The 25875-nt window shown below is 47.8% G+C and overlaps 1 protein-coding gene across 4 annotated transcripts in view; it reads right to left on the minus strand.

Annotated features, from left to right (window-relative positions):
* Prickle2 (prickle planar cell polarity protein 2) overlaps window positions 1-25875 on the minus strand; it is a 314539-nt gene that overhangs the window by 41539 nt on the left and 247125 nt on the right. For all 4 annotated transcript variants that reach the window (XM_070018885.1, XM_070018886.1, XM_070018887.1 and 1 more), the window contains 4 exons: window positions 7353-7466; window positions 4412-4549; window positions 3412-3615; window positions 1525-1711 (listed from right to left, as the gene is read on the minus strand). In XM_070018885.1, the coding sequence (XP_069874986.1) occupies window positions 1525-1711; window positions 3412-3615; window positions 4412-4549; window positions 7353-7466 (643 nt within the window). The remainder of the gene's footprint in view (window positions 1-1524; window positions 1712-3411; window positions 3616-4411; window positions 4550-7352; window positions 7467-25875) is intronic.

Raw genomic sequence — 25875 nt, forward strand, 5'->3', positions numbered from 1 at the left:
AAAGCTGCAGGGTGAACATTCTACATGGTAGTATGTGAAGAAGCTCGTTCAGCCTCCGGTCTCAGCCATGAAGTGCTCACCTGAACCCATGTGAGCAGCCGGGGATCAATGCACAGCTCCAGCACCCTGACATCATAGGTCCCTCATGCTCCAGGTGTCCAGACACCTGTGCAGTGCAGGTCCCTATTCCTAGCTCACAGCACCCGAGTCTGCGTGTCTGACCGTTCTACTCTCCGAGACAGCTAGCTTCCTGGGCACATGGTGGGGGCACCCCTAGGTTGGAAGGAGAGGGGAAGATGTTTGGAGAAAGAGGATTTGCTATCACCCAAGGGCAGGAAGCAAAGTATAGCTAGATAAAAGGTCCTGACAGCGGGTCTGACTCCTAGGCACAGACCTCAAGGGACGTGGGTGTAAGGGTGTAGGCCTACCACAGGAGAAGAAAGTTCAGGGACAAGTCACCTGGGAGCACCCAACAGGGGTCTGCACCGCTGGGCTTAGACCAGCACACAGCGCTCTCTAAAGAGCTAAGCTTTCATCTGAATCTACCACCAAAACCTTTGAAGCGGGACAACAATGGGCTCCCAGATAGGTCTAGTTCACATCCAGATGGCCTAGGAACAGGTAAGCTTCAGAAAAGACCAGGGTCCCACTGTTGAAGGGTGGAACAACTCTCTTACTTGCAAAGGTGAAATGATTTCTACCATCTTGGGTTTGCCACTTATTGGGAAGCTCAGAGCTTATGAGCAATGTCTCTTACTTTGAATAGATCTATGTTGGCGTTTGTTTTTGTTTTTGTTTTTGGTACAAGGACTGAGGTTTGAATTCAAGTCCTCCTGCTCTCACTTGGCTTTTTCACTCAAGGATGGTACTCTACCACCTGAGCCATGCCTCTGCTTCTGCTTTTTACTGGTTTACTGAGATCCAACTAAGTGTGATCTTCCAGATCTCAGCCTTGTGAGCAGCCAGGATTATAGGTGTGAGCCACCAGGGCCCGGATACACTGGCTTTTGTTGATGTTTTCAAATCATGCAAAGTTACGGGGTTCCCTTTATCAAGAGGGTCAACTGCTTCTTTCCTCTGCTGATTTGATTTTGTCCAAGCAGGGTGGGAAAGGGAGAGGGAAGGTATATCATCTACTCTTATCGAGGAGGAAAGAACTCAGCAAAGAGGACTGATAAATAAGATAAGATCCGAAACTGGAAGTGACACTGTGGACCTCTCCGTGTGACAATCCAAGTATTTAAAATCAATAATTAATGGGGAAGTGGGGTCCTGTGAAGACAGATTGCTCCTGAATGCAGTAAGCTGAGCAGGAATATAGAAAATAAAAGACTTTGCTAGAACCCTTGATCCATCCTTACCTGAAGCTAACATTCTCCATGATCTTTCCAGTTAACATGAATCAAGGAAATTCCCTTTTGTTACTTAAACGAGTAAGAGTTGGGCTTTTTATTACATGCAACCAAAGAGATTCTAGGGGAGATCCAATCCCAGAAAACGGAGCTGAGAGTACCAAGCACTCACCTATATGTTGAGCACAGGTGTCACAATATTCTGCATACAAGGACTCGAAGCAGTGGCAACAGTAGGGCCGCCCCTCCTTCATGATGTAGCGCTGGCCGCCCAGCACGGTCTCGCACTCGAAGCAGCAGAAGTGTTTCATGTGCCAGTGTCGCCCCTCAGCCTCAGTACACTCGTCAGCAAAGATGATCTGTAGAGAGGAAGCCAGGTGGTGAGTGTCTGAAAGCAGGCTACCGTAGACACACCTCAAAGGAGGGAAAACTACCCTAAACTAGAAGCAAAAAAAGCAGGTCTTGCCCACAGTCCTGAAGCAAAAGCCTGTATGTAGATGTTTATTTTACAGCTGCGGTAGCTCTGACGTTTGCACCTGCCTGAAACAAATTAAAGATGGCACCAGGGAGGAACTCAGCTACATTTAAATAAGAGAAAGAGAACTCTACAGACTAGAAAGCAGGATAAGGGAGAGACAGGTCACGTACACACTGGACTAAGTATTTTCTAAAGTGGGAAATGTCTTATCAACACCTGAAACGCTAGCTTTTCCTTTAGAACACAGTGTATGATAATACTAAGTAAAAGAAGTCACCATGTCCATTCTTACTCCCATGATTATATTCTTCACCCCTCCCCTGTGTCTCAAAATGAGTCATGCTCATTTATAGTGCCTATCTGGCTCTCACAAGTATTCATGTTTCAACTTCTAATATATAGAGTTGTTTTCAATTTTAAAGCACAGATTTCAAAACACAGTACAAAGCTATAATAATCAGTGTGGTATGGTAATGGGGTATAGATAAGGAATGAGGTATTGTGTTAACAACAGAATTCATAGCCTAGGAATAAATCCATTCATAATAATCCACTGATTATCAAGAAGAGTGCAGGATACAATCCATGGGAAAATAGTCTAAAACAAATGGGGCTGGGACAAAAGGAAGTCTCATGTAAAAAGAATCAATTTGGGGGGCTGGGAACGTGGCTCAGTGGTAGAACACTTGTCTTGCATGCATGAGGCCCTGGGTTCAATTCCTCAGCACCACATAAGCAAAAAGAAAAAAGCCGGAAGTGGCACTGTGGCTCAAGTGGTAGAGCGCTAGCCTTGAGCTGAAAAGCTGAGGGACAGTGCCCAGGCCCAGAGTTCAGGCTCCACGACCAGACCCCCCCGCCAAAAAAAAGATGCATTGTACTCATACACTGACATGTTAAGTTAAAACCACGCTATGCAGCTACTTAAAAACATTTGGTTTTTCAAAATTTAAAAACCGGAAAAAAAAAGATAAAAATCTTAGAAGAAAATTGAGGTATAAATCTTAGCCTGGGGGATATGAGGAAGAGGTCCGGCATTCTCTTCTGTTTTAGCGGACATTGCACATGGAAACACCTTCTAGAGCAAGAGGCAGAGACAGCTGGATGGAGTATCCAGGAGTATATCCCCCTGCATTTTCCCTCCAAACTTTTGGAAACAGCAAGACAATCAAATCACCACCCATCCACTATTGTCTCTCTAACCAACCAGTGCTGTGGAGTTTTTTTTGGGTCCAGTCATGGGGCCTGAACTCTGGGCCTGGGCGCTGTCCCTCAGCTCTTCAGCTCAAGGCTAGCGCTCTACCACTTGAGCCACAGCGCCACTTCTGGCTTTTTTTCTTTTTGCTTATGTGGTGCTGAGGAATCGAACCCACGGCCTCTGGCATGCAAGGCAAGCGCTCTACCACTGAGCCACCTTCCCAGCCCAGTGCTGTGGAGTTTTGCATAGAGGTACTTGGTTCTTGATGATGACGCCCAGGCTTTGGGCTGTGATCTAAAGCTTTTCACTGTGTATCAATGATTATTTGTTTTTTAATTTACAGAGGCCAGGCTCTGGAGTAACGGGGGCCTCGAGGGGGGTCTGACCTCATCACAGGCTGCACAGCGGGGCTTCAGGCACTCGGCGTGGTGCCGGCCGCAGTAGATCTTCCCATCCTGGTAAAAGTAGATCAAGTCCACCAGCAGCTCGTTGCAGACAGTGCAGATGAAGCAGGGTGGGTGCCAGCAGACACCGTGGCCGGCTCTCGAGGCAAACACGGCGATGTCTCCACCATTAATCTGCCCTCCGCACTGTGAGGAAAACAGAAGCATCAGCGCCATGACCGACAGCATCCCTCCATTCTGTGCAGAAGTGATTTCCGTGCCAGCCACCACGCAATCTGCTCTATGTTCCAGGCAGGGCAGCTTTTCCCCTGCCCCTCCTCCTACATAAGATAAACAAGAAGAGAGGAAGGTGGGGCCCAAAGAGGTCTGCATAACTGCACATAGGAGCCAGGCAGGCAGGAGGCCGAGCGGCTGGGGGTGGGGGTGAGGGCAGGGAGGGCTCACCCTCTCCTAGACACTCCACACTGCACGCTGACGCAATGCCAAGCTTAACACCAGGCTGGGGAGGGGCAGGCCCCCAAAAGAGGGGGAGTTTAGTGGGGCCGGGTTTGTAATAGTGGACCAAAGGAGGACTGACCACAAAACAAACCCTGTCTATCTTTAAAGCTCTTCTCTCATTTCCCTCTGCCTTTCGGGCAGGCTTTTTCATCTCTTCTCAGTTTCCCCTACCATCTCATTTACAAACATTTCTCCCCAGAAAGAAACAAGGCAGAATCACAGATGTTTAGGTAGCTAGGGTTATAGGAGTGAGCCACCGTGCCCGGTTTATGTTATTTTTCTATTTGATTCAATTTATTGTCTGCTTCTCTCCCACTGACTCCCACCTCGTAGCTCCTCGAGAGTAAACTCTCCTCTCCTTTGCTCATTGCTGCATCTCCAAGGCCTAGACAGGAGCCAGGCATACAGCAGGTACTTAATACATAACTGAGGGATGAATGAGAGCATGCCCAGCAATGCCTCTACCCACGCCCTCCATCCTCACCTGCTCACAGATGGCCCCTGTCATGGTGACAGGGAAAGGCCTGACATTCCCACGGCCCAAGTTCTCTCGTTTCCTCTGGCTGCTGAACAGCTTCAGCTCCCGCTTCTCTTCCTCGTCCAGGGAGTTGCAATATCGAACCTGAACACACAAACAATGGGGGATAGAGGGTCCTGAAGCCCACGCATTTTCTCCATCTTGGTTGCATAGCCCTTGCCTGGCATTTGTCTCGCATGAAGCGACTTCGGTGAGCCTCCTCTGACCATGGTACTAATGCACACCACTTACTGAAGTCTCTGAACGCTGGAGCTCAAGTCTTGGCCAGATTGAAGGTTCTGGAAGTAGCCCACTGTCCTATGTACCATACCCAGACCCAAGTCACCGGGGGTGGCTCAAGTGCCAGTTCTCTTCCTTCCACACCTGTGTGTGTCCATGTAAATCGGTGGTGGCAAAGAATGGGTGGAGCCTAGATGCTGGTCTCCATGCAGCGGTGATCCTTGCAGGTTTACCTGGATCCAGGTACTTTTGTACACCCGGGCATTTGGGCCAGTCCTGAACTATTATTTAGTAATGCTGGTTTTAAAAGTATTTCACTTTCACAAAAAAATCCCCAAAATATATTTAAGAAGCAGAAAGTATATCATGCCTATAAGTAAATAATCACCTGTAATAACTAGAAGGGGATCTTGAAATTAGAGACCAAAACTACATGGCTCAATTACCACTAGGAATCCAGTGGTAGGTGGCCACTTTGCTCTCAGGGGATGCTGATGCTCCTACACATGGAGGCTGGGATGCGTTAGAGAGCCAAGAGACACCTGCTAGCACCAGACTGAAACTTCCCCTCCATTCTTCCATCTCTCCATCCCCAGGAATGCAACGCAGCTTCAACAGGAGTAACCCTGTTATCGGTGAGAACTATTTACCACCATGTTCTCATCCCAGCACACAGGTCTAAATCCACCTCCACCCCTCATCTTATCTTACTCAGGAGTTAACTGGACATGAGAAAGGCCAATGGTGTTACCCAGATGACCGATCATCACAAAGCTGGCTACAGGAAAACCTAATATCCTAGTTTGGAAACCAGGGCAACTGTATCTACCAAAATGGTCTTATCTGGGATAAAAAAAAAATGAAAAACATATATGCTTGAACATCATTATCCTTTATCTTCAAAAAGAGCCATGCCAAATAGGCTGGTTCAGTCCACTGGGTAATAATCTGAATAAAGGTTTATCAAAAGAGCGTTAATATAAAACAAATCACTAAAAGCACAAAAGAACAGATCATACATCCTTTCCTCAAGTAAACAGTGTGTGTGTGTGTGTGTGTGTGTGTGTGTGTGTGTGTGTGTGTTTGTGTGTGTGTGTGTGTGTGTGTGTGTGTGTGTGTGTTTGTGTGTGTGTGTGTGTTTAAGGAAAAGAAAAAGGAAAGAAATCTCCATGGGAATGTTCCAGAAAGGGAACACAAGGTTCCCCCAATGGTATTTTATGGGCCTGCTTTTGAAGACATAAAGCTCCATTTTTACTTCCAAATTAGTGAACCAGGCATCAGGTTATAATGCCTGCCCTTAGCTTGAAAAGAGAAAACATTATTTACATTTGTTTAATGATGTCAGAAACAAGCAACAGGAAAGAGCCCTCTTTCTACGGAGTTGTTTCAATTTTTAAAATTGTATACGCTTTGACCTTGATTACTCATATTCATTTTTTTTTCAGTGCTGGGGATCTAACCTCAGGTCCTGTGCATGCTAGGTAAGTACTCTACAACTGAGCTACACTCCCAGCCCCTCAAATTTATTTTTCAGGCTTTTATATTATCACTTTTTATTCAAATGTGGGAAGACATTCTAAGTAGCACTCACTCGTTTCTTTGGGATCCAGCCTATAGGTGGAGGAAGTTGCTGTTCAGAGGTGGATTATTTTCCCATTCCATTAAAAAATTTTTTTTGGTTTGCCAATACAGTCTTGAACTCAGAGCCTGGACACTGCACCTTAGCTATTCACTCAAGGCTAGTATTATACTGCTTGAGCCACAGCTCCGATTACAGTGTTTTTTCAGGTTAATTGGAGATCAGCATCTCACAGATTTTCCTGTCCATTCTGGCTGCAAACCTTGAGCCTCAGATTCCAACCTCTCAAGTAATTAGGCTTATAGGAGTAAGCCATGAGCACCAGGCTGCACTTTTATTTTAACTGCAGTCAGAGTTAAAGAGTTCAATCTGACAAAATTCCTTATTTTTTTTTTAACCAGATACCTAAACATTAATTTCCAGCATACACTCCTGACCCCTCCCAGCATGATCTTCTAAAAAGCAGGTTTACAGATTCCCCTTTGAGATCAATGTGAACTCAAGGGTAAGAAGGACCTGCCTTCAGGGCTGTGCTTCTGGCTTCAGACACTAAGACAGCCCGCGAACCAGCCATACTTTGAAAAGTATGACTGAGGGCTCTCGTGAGAGCCAGGCTTCACTGTGACAAAAGTTACAGATGTGGAAAGCTACAGAGCTGCACATCTAACTCCTGCAGCCTGGCCTGCAAAACTTGTATCCACTCATTGACTATGAAATGATGCTGACAATTCTACTGCATTGTTGCGGGGCCTGACATGGCCCAAGAAGCCCCAGTCCTCTTTCCAACACAGGCAGGCAATCATCAGGTGCATTCTTTGTCAAGTCAGAACACCAGAATGCAAGCTTTTACAACTGAAGAGCTCTGATGACCACAAATAGCCAGCCTCAGAGATGCATCCAGGCCAGAATTAAGCTTCTATTTTGGCAACACGCATATAGCAAGCGCTGGTCAGTTCCTTTAGGCTCTAATTAAGGAAGCAACCCCCTAAAAAGAAATCAGCAGAGGGAGCTTTCCACAATCTCACTGATGATGGCCTTGATGATGAAAAAGAAGATTCTGATGATCTCAGCCCCCCTCCAGCCTCTTACCTCATTGTCATGTGGCGGGAGCTGGTGTAGGAGCTGCTTGATTCGCAGCTTCTCTCCAGGACTGTTGACATAGGGGACTTTCTCTTCGGGGAGGCAGCTGTAGTACTGATGCACCTGAGGGATGGAACAGAGACAGCACTTACCCATTATTCACCACGATGCCAGCCACCACTTCCCCTCTGGAGGAGAAGCTGGGCAGGCAGGAGGCAGGCACTTCCGCTGTCCCCTGACCCTTCATGAGGCTCAAGAGCCGAGCTCCCCTGCGATACACAGAGAGGCTCAGTTCAGGCAGAGGTAAGCCCCAAAGGAAGGCTTTCCCCTTCCGGGAGAGGGTGGGGGGAAGCCAGCAAGTGTCCCAGCAAAAGGAGAATTCAACCAATCTGCAGGTGAAGCCAGAAGGTAAGGTGCGCTCGGCAGCCTCTCCAAGTGTCGCTTTACCATTTTCTGTGTGTCTCCTGGGCGGCACCTCCCTGGCTGAGGGATATGTCAGCGCCTGTCTGGGCACCGCAGTCAAAAGCTGCCTCTGGCACTCACCAACTCCTGGGTATCTCAGCCTCCACCTACGGTAAAAGCCCTCCAGGTTTTGAGCCACTCATGAGACAGGCAGCAGTTGACATCCACCCAAAAGAGACCCGAGGTGGGCTGCAATGTGTGTCACCGGACAATGTCATTCACACCAGGACCGCCTCACATCTTTTAACATTCCTGAGGGTGACAGTTTATTAGAGCACACTCCTGCGTTCATTTCTAACCACTGGGGAAAGCACCGAACATGTAAGCTACCCTGAGAGAAGAAAGCAGGCATTCTACCATCTAACCACATGTAAAACGAGGGCAAGAGAAACCTGACCAGAGAGAAGGCATACTATCATATAACACAACAACTATGAATAAAAAAAAAATACAACCAACATTCCCAATGGCAGCAGCTCAGAGAACATTCTGGAAAAGGCTGCCAAGAACTTCCATGCAGCAGAATCACCAGCTCTTGAGAATCAAGACCCTCATGTCCCAAGCCTGGAAAGACAGCAACAGGGCTCCACCTCCACAGTTCCCCATTCCCCCTGCTTTAACTCCTTTGCATGTCCGGGACCTGGGGTATGAATGCATGTTCTGGGAATGCTGGGGTGAAGAGTTGCGAAATTCTCTCCTTTGATCTCCAGAGATCAAGTCATGAGTGTTAGCACTGAGCTCCAAGAAAAAGAAAAAGGCTTGCAATGACAGGGACATTGAAAGAAAGAGAGACAGAGAGACAGACAGACAGACAGACAGACAGACAGTCTATCTTCACTTTCCTAACCAAGGATGGGATGGGAACTGGTTACCATCATGAGCCTATTGTCCTCCAAATCACATCCCCAAAACAATCACAAACAGAGCTCTCCTCACAGACTGCTGGCTCTTAGCAGGAAGGCTGGGCCACTGTCAGCCCTTCCTCCAGGTACCTGGCAGACTGCCACGTCCTGGGCCAGGAAGGAATGGTTCTGGGTTTTGAAGGCAGTTTCTAGACTGCCTGCATGCCTAAGAAAAGATAACAGCCCACATCAGAAGTTAGCTTGGCATTAGAACTGGCAATCTCCCTGTCGGACGAGCAGGACATTCCAGGAAATTGTCGGAGAGTCTCTGTGCTGTACACCTCACGTGGGCCAGGTATCAGAAAGCAAGTCCAGTCTGTGTGTCTTAGGAAATGAGTTTTGCCTTGTAAGTTAGAATGGTTGCTTGTAGAAAGGCTTTGGTCTATTTGAACTTGGAATGGTGGTCTGTGACTATAATCCCAGAATTTTGGGGGACGGAGGGAGAAGCACAAGCAAGTTCTAGTCCAGCCTGAGCTATGCAGTGGGGCAGTATCTCAAAAGGCGGCAGAAATGCCATGACCTGAGATCAGCTGTCATTCTACGCCTTCCATTGTAGTCCTGTGCACCAGGGCTAATTGCTAATGTGATGGTTAACCACTAGGTTGCTTTAAAACACAGGGCTGAATTGAAGCTTGCCTGACCGTCTTCTGGATGGCTGCTCATTGCACTCCCAGCCCTCTCTTCACTGCACAGAGTAGCCATCTCTGAGAGCCCTTCTCAGGCAGCCCCTTGAGCCAACCCTGCTGTGCCCCTGTGCCCCATCAGTAGGTTCCTGAGCAAATTACACAATGGCTTAGACCACCCACCATAGGACGGAGGGGACTACTCCAAAGCAGAGATGAAGCATGTGGGCCTCAAGTTCAATGAGCACTGTTAAATGTCAAATAATCCTACAGCTTTGCAGCCTGGCCACATCCCATTGAGATAATCAGGTGGCCCCTGGACTTCCTTCCAGTGTAAGTTGTATAGCAGCATTGTTTGTATGTAAATAAGACCCAACCCTAGGCTCTGGGAGCCAAGTCTTATCCCAAGCAAGAAAAATAGGTGGCAAGGAGAGAGAGAGAGAGAGAGAGAGAGAGAGAGAGAGAGAGAGAGAGAGAGCGTGTGTGTGTGTGTGTGTCTGTGTGTGTGTCTGTGTGTGTGTCTGTGTGTCTCTGTGTGTGTGTCTGTGTCTGTGTGTGTATGCGTGTGTGTCTGTGTGTCTGTGTCTCTGTGTGTGTGTGTGTGTGTGTGTGTGTCTGTGTGTGTGTGTGTGTGTGTTTTCTCAAGGAACCCAGTAGCCTTGAGGAAGTAGAAGCCGAGGTGTAAACTGACTGGGACCTGCTTTCTCAATCTCTCTGATCCCAGGGTCCCCTAACCTGGGCTGTATTCTCTCTCTCTCTCTGAAGACACTGGAGGGCAGGGGGATCCTAACATGACACGTCAGCAATGGTAGAGCTCGCTCAGGTACAGAACTGGCGATGGATGCTTAGAAATGTGAGTGCCCCGATGCTGGGACAAACAACCCTGAGACAAACCACAGAAAAGGAGGAAAGACTGATGCTGATAGATGGCTGCCCAGGTTCTGAGTGCATGGCTTCTTGGCTCTGTCATTTGGGGCTTGTAACAAGGCTCGACATCACAGAGGCAAGGAGCAGGTGGTAGAGCAAAGCTGCTCACCTCTTGGTGGCCCAGAAGGCAGACACAGAGAGAAATGGGGGGGAGGGAGGGATAAGAGAGGAGGGAAGGAGAGAAGGAGGGAGGGAGACAGAGATGGAAAGAAGAAGAGGAGGAAGGAGAGGGAGACTCTGGATTCCCAATATCTCCCTCAAGGGCCCACCCCCTCCCCACCTCATGACCTCACTTCCTCCCATTAGGCTCCACCTCCTAAGAGTTCAGCCACCCATCAACCGTGATGCACACTGGTGACCCAACTCTTAGCACGTAGCCATTGGGGGATGGGGGGCGCTATTTCCAATTCAAACCCTAACAGTATTCTGAGCTCCGTCCCCAAGCCCAAATTCTTGGACTCTCCACAGAGGCAGTGATCACTTCCTCGCAGCACAGGTCTCTCTATCCTGAGCAGAAGTCAAGCCTACTGATCACCACCTGAAACGTATTTCTACCTAGTCTTTGCCACTCATTCCTCCAGTGAAGAATGCGCTCCAATATTTGCTTCTAAGGGAACTCATCATTTAATGGATGACTTAAGAACTCCCTTCCTGGGATGCCCCCATGCTCAAGCATCTGCTTGTATCACAGAGCACCCTCTCGTCGCTGACAGGCGCTGGTGCTGAGGAAGGAGGGTGAGTTAGCTCCTCATGAATGGCTTCCAGGCCGCAGTGGGGCCGGTCTAAGCCCTTTACTCTTCATGTCCCGGGGGATTTCCCATGCTTGTCACTGAATCAAGAGGGCAAGAAACAGAAGGGGGTGAGGGAGACCCGGCGCTCCAGCGTTTCCCAGTCCCATGAGCCCAGATGCGGGAGGGCCACAGGCATGCTCCTCCACAGAATGTGCTAGAAGCTTTGCTCCACTAGGCTGTTCCCAAGTAAAGGCTGTGATTCTGCCCTGGGTGAAGTCTGACTGGGTACACGTCCCTGAACAATTTACTGTGTTATTTAGAACACAATAAACTGGCTTATGAACATGAAATAGCCGCAGGCCTTTATTGAAGGGGTTGTTCCCTAACAGGGCGGCTTGGAAGGACTTCAGTCCGTGTCAGATTGTCAGAACTCCAGTCGGTGTGCAAACACTCTGCGAAGCACGACCTCACCCTGCTAGAGACTCTGTACCTGCAAGGAGGAGGTGCAGGTCTGACAGCTTGTCTGCCTGGGCAAGGGAAGGGAGGTAGCCAGCTACTGACTGCTTGTGGCAGAAAGGCAGGCTGCCAAAAAGTGTGTGAGCCGGGTGCTGATGGCTCACGCCTATAATCCTCGCTACTCAAGAGGCTGAGATCTGAGGATCGTGGTTGCAAGGCAACCTGGGCAGGAAAGTCCGTGAGACTCTGATCTCTAAATGAACCACCAAAAAGCTAGAAATGGAGCTGTGGCTCAAGTGGTAGAGTGCCAGCCTTGAGCTATTAAATCGCTCAGGGACAGCACCCAGGCCTTGATACCATCCCCGACTCCCAAATACAATAAGAACGGTGAGAAGCACATCCGTTTGTGCAGTGTGTCCTCTTTAGCTTGGAGTAGCATTCCCTGGAAGGCTTGTTACAACACAGATTTCCAATCCTATCGGCCGGGGATGGAGCCCCCTGATTGGCATGTGTAGCCATTCTTAGGGTGCTGCTTGAGTCCACAGACATCCACTTTGGAGAGTTTTTCAGCTAACCAACTATTTTCATCTCAGAAAGTATGATGGGCTTACCACGTTTCCCAAGAAATCTAGGAACTTCAAAGGAAGGCCCCTACCTACCTGTTTGGGTGTCTCCTCCCACAATTAGACAGTTAGACAGATTCCACTGACCCAGGCCACCAATGAGAGTTCAAAGAGCAAAGCTTTTCTCCTTGTAGCAGGCACCCAATAGACACTGTCTGACGCCCTGGGCTGATCTCGGCAGCCACGGCTACCCACTACATGAAGAAAAGGGTCATGAACTAGTTATTTCCTGAGTGGCTCCCAGGCTGGGAGTGGTTTTCTATGCAATATTTCACTCTCACACACCCTGTGGCCCCCAAGAGGCAGGTGCTTGACGGACTGAATATCACAGAAGGGAACGGTAACTGCCTTCCTTCCTCCCCCATTGCCCCTCTGTTCTTAGTGGATTCTTGGTTTTTGTTAAGAAGACCCAGATGTAATAAGACATTCTCAATATACTGGCACGGCTGACCACAGAAATGAGTATGCTTTCCACATGTGGCTGCCCACAGCGAAGTCTTCCCACAATGCCATGCAACACTGATGATAGGGAAATGTGGCAGAAATGTCTGCCCATCTGGCTTCCATGTCTTTTTCTTCTTCAACAAGAATACTGTGGCTTGCCGGGTGCCAGTGGCTCACGCCTGTAATCCTAGCTACCCAAGAGGCTGAGATCTGAGGACTGAGGTTCAAAGCCAGACTGGGCAGAAAAGTCTGTGAGACTCTTATCTCCAATAAGCCACTCAGAAAACCAGAAGTGGCGCTGTGGCTCAAGAGGTAGAGCGTGCACCTTGAGCTGAAGAGCTGAGGGACAGCGCCCAAGTCCAGAGTTCAAGCCCCATGGCTGACCTCCCCCCCAAAAAAGAATATTGTGGCTTTATGAATGCATCAATATGCCCAAGCACCCCTCCCCAGGAGCAAAATGTGGTCATGTGAATACATGCTGTCCAACCATGTGTGATGGGTGTGAGCCGAGGGAGAATGCTTTTCAAGGGGGCCAGGAAAGCTGGCAACAGTCCCTTCTGACCGTTCTGCCTCCTTCCTGCTTTCTGTCTGAAAGGTAAACAGAATGGCTGGAGCGCTAGCAGCCACTCTGTATCATGAAGCAACCTCAATGATGGAATTAATGGGTTAAGAACGGTACAACACAAAGTTAAGTGCCTAGATTTTTAAAATAATACCATGGAACTACCATACATACTCTGGATTGCCCACCTCTAAACTTCTCCCTTGCCCCCCCTTCCCCAGAAATAAATGACTTCTTTATTTGCATTCTCTAGGAAATGAATGCAATTCCTAAAAGATGCCGTTGTAACAGCCATTAAACATTAGCATGTGCCACAGTCGTCTGGATTTAAAAACAACTCACAATATGCCAGGAAAAAGAAAAATCCAGGTTTGAAGGGAAGACCGATGTGACTCCTCAAGGGGAACAGGGGAGACTCCTGGCGCGGGAGCTGTGATGTAGACCAGCACTTCAGGGGGGAAACAAAGGCCCCATCAAGACGCAGCCTTGAATACCGGCTCCTTGCTGCAGTGGGTCTAGCCTGGGCCTGGGCCAGCACCTGTCCGAGTTTCATTAAGCAGCAATGGGAGAGAAGAGCTGTTTCGTGGAATCTACGGAGACATCCACCACCTTTGTCTCCTTCGTCTCTCCTGGAGACTCAGGCTGTAACTTTAATTGCTTTACTCAGGAAGTCATTTAGGAAAGGTGCTGTAATACCCAGTTGCTTGGTTTAATGTCTCTGCATGCTTCCCCTCCCACAGGGCTGCAAGCAGCAGGGGAAGGGAAAGCTCACTGCGGGCATTTCCAGAGACCGATCTTTCCCCTTTCTTTCTTCTGCTCACCCGGATGCCTCATGCAGCAGCCAATCTTGTCAGAGGAAAGGCTTGGAACATAACCAGAGTCCAGAACATAACCTACCGGTCCGTCCTAGCCTAAGTACCCACTCACACTTCTGCCCCAGCTACTTCTCGTCTCTGTCCACTTTTGTGCCACTGTGGCTGAGGCTCTGTGCAGCACAAGTTTCAAGCCCTCTTCCACTCCCCCTCTTTCAAGGCCAACATCCTCATGGTGGCATTTTGACCCTTTCCTGATGCTGGCTGACCCCCAGCCTGACCACATTCCTTTTGTTCAAGTCTCCAGCTCAAGATGGCCTTTTCAATACTTCTACCTCAGGGCCTTTGCACAAGCCATTCCCTTTGTTTGGCATGTTCATCTGTCAACTATCTCCATAGGACCTACCCTCACTTCTTCTAGTCTTTGCTAAATGGTTACCTCTGTAGCTAGGACTTCCCTGGCTGCCCTGCTTTTCCCATGCTCTCTAGCCCACTCAGGATATCTGGTGATTTCTGATTATGACAGCTGGAGGAAGGGATTGGATTATCAATTAGTGGGTGAAGGCTGGGGATGTCAATAAACATCCTCCAATGCCAAAATCACCCTCACCATGTCCCATCAAAATGTCTGCCAGAATCCATAAGCCTCTAACGTGTGTTTCTTCAAAGCACGGAGTAGTGGTGACTCTGGGCCGTGTGGGGTGTGGCTGTGTGCCTCTTCCCCGTGGAACCTGACCACCAGGGACTCCGCCCACTCCGTACGTACCCCCAGAGGGGTCTGCCTGGACAACATGCTGTGTTCCAGCCTGGGCCTCTCGGGTGACATCCAACCATGGAGACAAACACATACAGTAAGGGAATAAAATAATGGAAAAAAAAACCCATTCTATCCAAAGTACTTTCTTTTTCTCCAAAATGAGTGGGAGACGGTGGAAGGGATGCTAAGGTTGTTACAGATGCAATGTTTCTTCCAGAGGAAGACACACAAACATCTGTAAGCCAGAGACTGACTTAGAAGTTACCATTGCTCAAACACAGGAAAGAAAACAATCACATTATGTCCTAAGCAGGTGCCTTAAGTCAAAGCCCATGTGAGCTCCTCTGTGGACTGGCTCGGGGGTGGGGGTGGGGGTGTCCCGGCTCTTCTCTCCAGCCTGTCCCGATTTCTTTTTATTTATAATACTAAACCTCAACGTTTACTTAGAAAATAGTTTCCATTTAGTGTGCAGCATTATTTTCTGGCAGTTATTTATTTTACCTTGACTTTAAGAAGAGGTTGCAGAGAGGAAGAAGTGCTGAGAGTTTGAAAGCTTTGGGGTGGGAGAAAAGGAAAGCGACCATTAACCAAAAGATTTCCTCACCCCTTATCTGCCCAAGGTCTACATCGTTGCACCTCTGCCCCCTTTAAGATTCCTTGCTTGGAAAGGCCGCAGCCTCCTACAGAGTCTCAGAGCGCAGTTCTAGACTGGAGCTGTTTAGGTTTGAACCTCAGATCCAACAGATACCATCCATGCATGCAGCCCTGGCTGGTTAGTTCATGGCCTGCAGCACCCCTCTCCCCATCTGTACAACAGGGACAGTACTGCCCGCCTGCAGGCAGAGCGGGGAGGCTCAGAGAAGGGCTGGCTGGGCAGTGGCTAGGGCCAGGTGGGGCTCTGCTTGGAGAACCAGTCTTTAAGGAGTATCATTAGGTTAGGTCTGATCTCACAGATGGAAGTCCTGATAATAAAGAGACCTGACCTCCTCCCCGCCGCAGGGGCTGGGAAGGTGGCTCAGTGGTAGAGCACTTGCCTTGCATGCATGAGGCCCTGGGTTCGATTCCTCAGCACCACAGCACCACAGAAGCAGAAAAAGCCGGAAGTGGCACTGTGGCTCAAATGGCAGACAGCTAGCCTTGGGTTGAAGAGCTGAACGACAGCGCCCAGGCCCAGAGTTCAGGCCCCACGACCGGCAAAATAAGTAAGTAAGTAAGTAAATAAATAAATAAATAACAAGACCCCAGCAGTGCACAAGTGTAGAGAGCTGCGAGAGGCCGCACCTGGAAGATGGCGCCGGCTTCCGCCCTCCGCCTTCCCGATGGCGAGTGCTCTCGTGGTAAACAACTCCTTATATGGCTAAGGCAAAGAATCTGGCTTGCTTCCGCGCACCTGAACCTATTGGTGGTTCCCACGTGGCGTATCAGGGTTGGCTACCCAGCGGGTACTTAAGGCTGTGGGGAATTCTCCCCGGGGTGGGGGTCAGAAGATTACTCAAAGGTCCTGAATAAACTGCAGAGAGAAGAGTTCGGTGTCGCGTCTTCCTTGCTGGTCGAGGCGGTAGCGACACACAGGTATGCAAAAAAGGCCAGGCATTGAAAAGTCGGCCATGTGCAAGGCAAGAAGCTAGGCTTTGCTGAACAGGAAACAACCTCTAGGTTAAAGGCTGTTCTACTCTAGGACAGTGCTCCTCAACACAGCAAATGATTACAAAGCAAATGGTCAGAGACACAGACAAAAACTGCAGGAGTTTAATCAGGAGCCCAGAGCCAGTGACAAAAACTGCAGGAGTTCAATAAGGAGCCCTGAGCCAGTGACTCATGCCTGTGATCCTCGCTATTGAGGAGGCTGAGATCCAGAGGACTATGGTTTGAGGCTGGTCCAGATAGAAAAGTCTACTATACTCCATCTTCAATTAGTCAGCAAGAAGCTAGGCTGAAGGTGTGGTTCAGGGGGCAGCCATGACTCAAGTTTCAGGTTCAAACCCGAATACTTCCCAAAAGAATTTCAATCAAACAATAAGTCAAGTCCACATTCCATCACTTGCCAGCCACCAACGTGCCTGAGGGCGGGGGAGAGACACTAGGCAGCACACTGTTCTAGGCCCAACTGTCCCCCAGTCAGTCAGACACAATACTCCCAGGGACACAGGTGGCACTCAAATCTGCTAATATCCCTGGGAAAGGACAGATTTTTAAAGACCACCTTGGCCCTTAACAGAAGTCTTCCTTTTTTGGGTGGTACTGGGATTTGACCTCAGAGCCTTGTGTTTCCTAGGCTGGTGCCCTACTACTTGGACCATGCGAGCAGAACATTACATCTTTTCCTTAGGAACATGTGACATGGCATCTTTCTGTGTGATTTCAGTTTCTGCTGTTGATTCCACCTTTCAAGGAGTCAAAGAACAGGATATCTAGGATTCTTTCTTCAAGCTTCAATTCCTACTAAATCCGCGGGGTACTAACGCCTACCTTAGAGTCTTCATCATGAAAGCCATGTGTTGGAATGGGAACTGTATTGATCATGGAGGGCATCTGTGGGAACTCCAAAGGAGGGGGGAGATCAAGGACTCTATCTGGTAATGTATACACTTTGAATACATCACACAGTGAGGGCCAGATAAGCCAACTCACATTTGGCCAACATTCTCCCAGGGGTCTATGGGAGTGAAGTTAATCTGTCCAGGTTCTTTTTCCAACAGAGGCCATGATGACTATAGAAAAACTATTTCAGTTACTTATTATTATTGTTGTTGTTGTTATTGTTATTATTATTTTGTACTGGTGGTGAGGCTTGAACTCAGGGCCTCACATTCTCAACTTGACGTTCCACTCAAGGCTAGCTCTCCACCACATGAGCCACACCTCTGCTTCCAGCATTTGAGTGATTAAATGGAAGATAATCTCACTGACTTTTCTGACCAGGCTGGTTTTGAACCAGGATCCTTAGATCTCAGTCTTTTGAGTAGCCAGGATAACAGGTGTGCACTACAAGCACCTGCTATATTATCATCTGTTGCATATTTTTTTACTTAGTGGTTAAATACTCAGAACATTTGGCTTACCATTTTAGCCTTTTTTTTTGGGGGGGGGGGTTGGCCATGGGGCTTGAACCCTGGGTCTGGGTGCTGTCCCTCAGCTCTTCAGCTCAAAGCTAGCGCTCTACCACTTGAGCCACAGCGCCACTTCTGGTTTCCTGAGTGGTTTACCGGAGATAAGAGTCTCATGGACTTTCCTGCCTGGGCTGGCTTTGAACCATGATCCTCAGATCTCAGCCTCCTGAGTAGCTAGGATGACAGGCGTGAGCCCTTGGCACCTGGTCATTTTAGCCATATTTGAGTGTGGGGTGCAGTAGCATGAAGTGCCTTCATATGTCTGCACAACCATCACCATCATCCATCTCCAGAACCTTCTCATCCTCCCACACTGCAACACTGCACCCCTCCAACAACAGTTCCCCATCCCTCCCTCCTCCAGACTCTGGCAACAAGCTTCCTCCACCCCTTTGACAACTTGAGGGTGAGTTTTATTACATGTTAGAACCAAATGCTCTTTGGTAACACATCTCTGAGATTATGTTGCAAATCAAGGGGAAAGACATGAGTCAGACCATATATCCGCCCTGACATTCAAGTGCTTGGATAGGCAAGTGACAACAGAGGCACCTGGGGAGGACACCGGCCCCTCCAGCAGAGCCTGCACCCAGCAGATGGAACCAGTACCCAGCCCTTCCTACTGAGTTTCTGCAGAGACCAGTGGGATAAATCATCATCCACAAGTTGGCCACTTAGCACTTCTGATTTTCAGTCTTGGGCCATTGACTCTACATTTTACAGACCACAGAATCTTCATTACAGCGCACTTCGGCCCAGCTCATTACCAGGTTACTGATTGCTCAATGTAAGAGAAACAACCCAATGCAGAAGCTAACCAGCCCAGCCAAGAGAGCTCAGAATCAACGGCTGCATAAGGGAGGGCAGCCTTCAGCATCCCAGAGATCCCATGTCTCGTCTTAACGCTCATGCTTACCACACTCAGCATCCAAAGCCCAGAACCTTCTCTGTGTGCTGGGCCAACACAGTGCCCAGATGTTACAGAGCCGCTTTAGTCCCGGTTTCCTGCTGGAAGCTTGTCCTTTCTCTGGGGACCCTTACGGCATTTTCTACCCTCCTTGCAATTAACTCTACTAAAAAGTGCTCCTAAACCCTTTTGGGATGCTACCGGGAAATAGATAAAAGAAAAAAGAATCTTTACTTCTACATTTTTTTGGGGGGTGGGGGGAGGGGACACAGAACCACAAAAACAGGATGTTTCAGGATCAATTCTTACAAAGGAAGGGAGCAAACAACACAAAGGAAGTAATTTTCAAATGTTATCACAATGATATGATTTCATCTTAAAAAGAGACTATCTCAGACCATAATTGATGTGAGCTTGAGCACATATGATCTCAAAATCAAGCGAGGTGGCTCAAGCACACTTTTCTCCCAAGACGCGAGAAAAAAAAGCCATTGTAAGAACGTTTAACAATCATCTAAGAAAAGTGTACCACATAAGATCACTGCCATTTTAGAAGACCAAATACTGAGTACCGGGGTACTTGTTAAGCAGTCAAGCTGGGTACCAGTGGTTCACGCCTATAATCGTGGCTATTCAGGAGGCTGCAGTCTGAGGACTGTGGTTGGAAGCCAACCCAGGCAGGAAAGTCTATGAGATCCTTTTCTCCTATTAACCAACAAAAAGCTAGAAATGGGGCTGTGAGTCAAGTGGTAGAGCATTAGTCTTGAGCAACAAAAGAGCTAAGGGACAGCATCCAGGCCCTAAATTCAAACCCTAGTACTGGCGCATGAGTGCACACGTACACACATGCACACATGCGCACACACACACACATACACAATCAATTGTGGAAGGAAGGTGTTAAGTACAGCAAGTACAAAGATTTTGCAGCTGGAGGAAGCCTGGGGGTCTATGGTTTGAATGTGCCCCAAATTCATGCAAGGAAAACTTTATTTCCCAGTATAACCAGGAATTGGTTAGTAGGGCCTGGTGGGAGATGCAGGAAGTACAAAGGACTAACACTGCGATCTAAGGGGCTTAGGGAAGCAGGTCCACCCTCGTCTGCCTTTCCACCAGGGATCATCCTTTCCCTTGTCTCTTTCCTTATGAGGATGCGGCAAAAATGCCCTCTTTGGTCCCTACTACACTGATCTTGGAGGTTCCCAATCTCCAGGAGAGCATACGGATACATAAAGCTCACTGTCAAGTTCAGAACCAAGTTCAGAGCCCTCCATCACTGTGAAAGTAGCACATTCGCCTTCACCTGTGAGAGGTTGAACTGCTGGTCTATAGAACTTACCCAGTCTCAGGCTAGAACAGCTGCAAAGTGCTTTCTGTGGTTGGATTTGAGGACAGATCAATAGCTAATCATGCTGAGAATACAAATACCTTCTACAGTTTTCCATCCAACAAAGGACCTGAGGAAATGGGAAGCCTTTGTATGAAATAAGATAATAAGGGAAAAGGATGAAATCCTAGCTACTTAGGAGCCTGAGATCTGAGGATCAAGGTTCAAAGCCAGCCCAGGCAGAAAAGTCCATGTGACTCTCCTCTCCAATTAACCACACACAAAAAAAGCTGGAAGTGGAGGTGTGACTCAAGTGGTAGAATACCAATTTTGAGCAATAAAGCTAAGGGACAGAACCTAGGCCCTGAGTTCAAGCTCCAGTACCAGCACACACACACACACACACACACACACACACACACACACACACACACACACACACACGCACGCACGCACACACACGCACGCACGCACACACCCACACGCACACAGAAAAAAGCCTAAGCAGAGTGAACCCTGAAACAATTATAGCCAGGTAAGCTGCAAGATGACATCTGTCAGAGAAAGTATAGCCCTTCAAGGAGGCATCAGAGCACAGGTAAATATCTACCTCCAATTGCTCCATTGGCCAGGCATCTTTGATCCATGCACAGACTGTACAACTACGTCTAACAGTCTTGAACTTGTTTCAAGCTAATAACCAGCCTATCAATGGATGTTTCTGGATGAGAAGTGCAGGATCAGAGACAGCTGGAATAATTATCTTTGCTTAGCCAGATCCAATTGCTGAGTCTTAATTGATCTTCCAAACCACAGTAGCAACAACAACCAGCATCAGTGGTAGCTGAAGGCCAAATAAGGATTAGACACTACCCCCAGGAAATCTGCAGCCATGATGAAAGTAGCCAGCTAGCAGAACTGATTTTCTAGTACCATCCATCTTGATGTTGATGGATTTCTGCCCTAAATCTCCTTTTGATTGTGTATAATTAATACAAAGCAGTTCATTCTGATAGTCCTTGGCTAAAAGGCTCAGTTTCCTCTTCCTGAGGCCTCTGCCTTCCTGTTTGTTGAAGACCAACTTCACGCATTCATTCACTTCACCGGTGCATGTGACATATAATAAACCACACATATGTACAGGATGCACACAATTTGATATGTGATGATGTCTGTGCACATCCGTGAATGTCTCAGCATAATCAAGACCATGAGTATTCACAAGGCCCTCAGAAGCTTTCTTCTCTGTCAGTAATCACTGGTCTGTCTGCCTTCTGTCACTGCTAGTTGGTGTGCATCTTCTACAGTTCTATATAAACAGAATCATATAGTATATGCTGTCTTGGTCTCATCCATTCTTTCATGCAACACAGTGCTTTGAGATCTTGGCATATGTCAAGAGTTCATTTCCTTTTATTGCAGAATAATAGTTTACTATATAAATGCAACACAACTTGTTAATCCATTTACCTGGTGATGAATATTTGGGTAATTCTCATTCTGTGTGTTTGTGTGTGTATGTGTTGCTGGGGATTGAAGCCAAGGCCTTGGGCATATTGGGGAAGTACTCTCCCACTTGACCCATGCACTCAGTCCTTTTGTTTTATTTTGTTTCTGGGACAGAGTTTAACTTGCCTAGGTTAGGCTTATATTTGGAATCCTCTTGCCTTTGTCTGTCTCCTTAATAGCTAGTATTATAATCATGTATTTCCATGCCTGGCTTGTTTCCAATTTTTTTTTTAAATAAAAACCTCCATCAGCTTCAAAGCATCAGTTCCTCAGGCATTGTCACATTGAATCCTTACAATGATACTATAGTTGTGTAAAGCTTTTCAGATGATGAAGTGAAAGCTCTCAGAGGTAAATTAACTTGATCAATATTACAGAATAGCGCAGTTGGGATTTGAACACAGAGCCAGTTAATATCAAAGCCCAAGGGCTCATGGCTCCCGCCTAGAGGGACAATTACTTAAAAGACAAAAGCCACAGAAGAGCAACACAAAGCCTGGGGTCTGGGTGGACATTTTCTATCTGCCTGTAAAGTCTCAATGGAACACAACGTAAAATAGGAAAGACTGGTTTGGGAGTTCTGGGTTCCACTGTACCTGGAAGACAGTCACCCTGAAGCCATACCTAGACTAATGGCCTGTACATAATGAATCCTTAATAGATCACTACTGACTGAATAAATGTCTGAATACTCAAACGGATGGGATGGATGGTTGGACAGACAGATGGGTAAGAGAGCTGGAGGAAGAAAGCTATTTATGTTCATTTGATGGTGGAAGCATTCAACCATCCCATAAAATGACTCCAAAGATCACAGGAGTTCCAATGCAGAGGGGATCACCTTGAGAATAAATCACCCCTCAAGGCCCAGCCTCCAGTCTAGGCTGCTCCTAGCAGAGATGGTGTGCAGCTGTGATTTCACCCAGGAAGTCCAAGTGCAAAGTCTCCTCCCCTTTAAATCCCACAATGCATTTAATGTGAGAAGGCCGGAGCCATCTGTCTGGAGAGCAGGGAACTCCAATAGCAGGTCTCCTTCCTGTCTTTAGAAACAAGTTTTGGCTTCTCAGGGCCTCATATTCTATACCTGAGCCTTGACAAGTCCCAGCTGGTGGAAATCTAGCCACATTGCTGCTGATTTTATCTGACAGAAGCCCTATAGCCTGAGAACCCAGGTTCAAGCCCCATCTCTGACAGCTCTGTTGAAAACAAGTTTATTCACAGGCTATTTTATTGAAAGCTGTACATAGTTCTCATTACCATCCGATGACATCAGAGCATTTCTGAAGCCAAGAGAAACACAGCCGTGTTCATGTGACTGGTATTCCTGAGAACTCTGAGGGAGATTGCCTGGGGGGAGGGGGAGGGGAGGTCTTCTCTTGCCCAATTCTTGTCTCCTTCCCTCTCATCGCTCATGTTACCCAGAACATATCGGGGACCAGGGACAGTGGAGCTCATACTAGTAGCTGCAGCTCTGGGGATACGGAACCTGGTTCTGTAGGCATGCCTCTTGCCTCCATCATGAAATTCCATTCTGAGCTCAGCATGTGCCATTGGGGTAATGAGATGAAGACATGCTTCTACGAATGGTGGGTGAGTCTAATGACGGCTTTTATGGGGCTTTTAGTGAGGCTATTAGATGGTGCCTTCCCTCCCCAGAAAACACTCAATGGGCTGTTGCAAGATGAACCACTTTGTCATTCTTCTCTCCCTGCATACCCCCAACATCTGTCAGCCTCTGGCCCTCCTGGCACAAATAGCTTCTCACATAGAAAGACCAGACTGTCGACAGTCTACAAGCACCTGGCAGAGTGGCTCCAGCCAGGCAATGGTGAGTCTTGGAGTACGGACAACAGGGCAAGGAAGTAGCAGCAACAGCACTCGTGATAGATTTTTAAAGTATCTTGACTTCTCCTTTGAGAAGTGGGGCATAAGAGAAATCCAGTGCCTAAGAGCTGGCAACAATGGCATTTGTCTCTCATCCCCTACCTGGGAACCTGCTTGTATATCTTCAAGACCCAAATAATGTCAATGATAATGACAGCAGCTACCATTCTGTGAGGACCTACTATGGGTCAGCATTCTTGTGGCACGTCAGAGACATCAATCCACTTTTTCTGAACATAAGCTTTTTGATTTTACAGCTAGAAAAACCAAAGCTCAGGGTGTCAAAGGTGGCGTTATCTGGCTAATTGGAGCTGGCCAGGATACAGCTCCATAGATCTCTGGCACTGCTTTTACCTCAGAGTGGTTCTCAGACTTTGGCATGCATCAGAGCACTCAAAGGCTATGTGGGAACAGACAACAGGGTCCCTCCTCAGAGTTCTGGCTCACAGGACTAGAGCAAAGCCTGAGGATCTGTGTTTCGTAACAAGTTCCCCAATGATATAGATGTGGGTATGGAGACCACATGTTGAAAACCACTGGCAGATGAGGTCTATAGAATCAGCTCTGCGCTCACCAGCGGTGGATTTAGTTGGTGAGCCTTTCAGATCTTCGGTGGATTCACAAGTAGGGGGTTTTTGCTCTGTAACCACTTCACTCACAGGTGTCTGTTGAAAGGATCTGCTTGGCTATCCAATCCAAAACCAGCAAACCACAGCCCCTGGATCCTATCAACCTACTGCTTGTGCAATAAAGTTCTATTGTCACATGGCCATGTTTCCCCCCTGCCTTTTCCCTGATACAAGAAAGCTGTCCTTGAACTCTTAATCCTCCAACCGTTGCTTCACAAGTACTAGGATTACAGGTGTACACGCTCAAACTCAGCCCATTCTATTTTCTACAACTGCTTTTGTAGTATAAAACCAAAGTCAAACAGTTGTTACAAACAGTGTCTCAATCCTACGGTCCATGAAGACTAATAGATTCATTCTCTGGCTCCTGACAGAAAAAAGCATTTCAGCCCCTTGCACAAAATCACGTGGCTGTCTTCCTTGTTTATCCCCTCACTAACACATTGCTCTCTAAATGCCTTACTCGTCCACTTCTAACCTGTCTGTATGCTGAGCAGACTGTCACCCACGTAAGGGCAAGGACAATGCATTCTTGTACGCGTCTGTCCCCCAATGCTTACAGAAGTGCTTGGCAGGTAGCTGGCAGTCAGGACGCATTTTCTGGATAGAAGAGTGTCTTTGTGGCTATCTAGATACCTGACACTGAACCGGGAACCGGAACGTGTGTGGAGGAAATGGGATGACAGCAAGATAAGAGACTGCCAGGAGACAAACAAAGCCAGAACTTGATGCTGGGTAGGGCAAGAGGGAAGGCAGGGCCTGGTTGCTTCTCCAAGAGATGAGGAAATTAGACTCCTTAGTCACCAGGCCAGCCTGAGATTTGAAGAGACTTCCATTCCTAAGAATGAAAGGGCCTGTGTAACCACAATACCCTCCTCCTAGCAGAGGCCAGGGGACCTCCTAGGATCAGATATGCTGGGTGGGGCAGCCTGGAGGAGGACTGGTGGAGGGGGAAGAGCCCTGAGGCAGATAGATAGCCACTGCGGCTCTGTGCTCACCAGCTGTGGTACCTGGGTTTAGTTGGTGAGCCTTTCAAATCTTCAATGCATTCACAAGTAGGGGATTTTTGCACCTTAGGTTAAATGTGATTATCTCTTCATACAACACCGGTTTAATGAGTAGCTAATATGCACCTGACATTCTTTTAGGTTTTGTGCACATAGTGGTGAATGGACAAAGTGTGTCTTCTGCTCATAAACTCAGATCTTACAGGAAGCAACATAGGCAAGAAAAGGGTAGAGAGAAATAAGTGTGTGCCTGGTGCCTGCTGGCAATTCAGGATGTGAAAGATGTTCTCCCCTCTCCTCTGGTCCCCTATGAATGGGGGCTCGCTGTGGTCCTATCTCCACCTACTGCAGAAACATGGAAGTGATGAATGACTGAAGCAAGCCTACCAGCGGGACTTCCCAGCCTTCAAGAGCATGGATGCTTTGGCAGAAGCTGGCTACTGAACGAACTCATTCATTTCTTCCCATATAATCCTTCACCGTGCCCTCCACATTCGCTGTACACCAAGTGGGTACTGATTGTCCCTCATTCCTGAGCTTCCCATGAACCTACTAATTTCTACAACCAACAGGCTCTTGCCTGTCATGCTGTAGACTCAAAGGCCACCTGCTAAGAACGGTGGTGGGTAATCACTCAGCCCATCCCCTCCACACCTGAGCCACAGTTACAACTGCAGAATTGGCTTTAATATTCTTAAAACACATAGGACAAAGCCTGGCTAACTGCTGGACTGAGGGAAGCGTGGTTCAAGTGGTCGGGCATTGGCTTAGTTTGTATCAGGTCCTGGGTTTGATCCCAAGCACCAAAAAGAAAGACTTTACTATCACAAATACAAATAAAAAGGTAATCTGGAATTATT

This window comes from Dipodomys merriami, unplaced genomic scaffold (genome assembly GCF_024711535.1).
Source record: "Dipodomys merriami isolate MVZ:Mamm:240054 unplaced genomic scaffold, mDipMer1.0.p SCAF_13, whole genome shotgun sequence".
NCBI lineage: Eukaryota > Metazoa > Chordata > Mammalia > Rodentia > Heteromyidae > Dipodomys > Dipodomys merriami.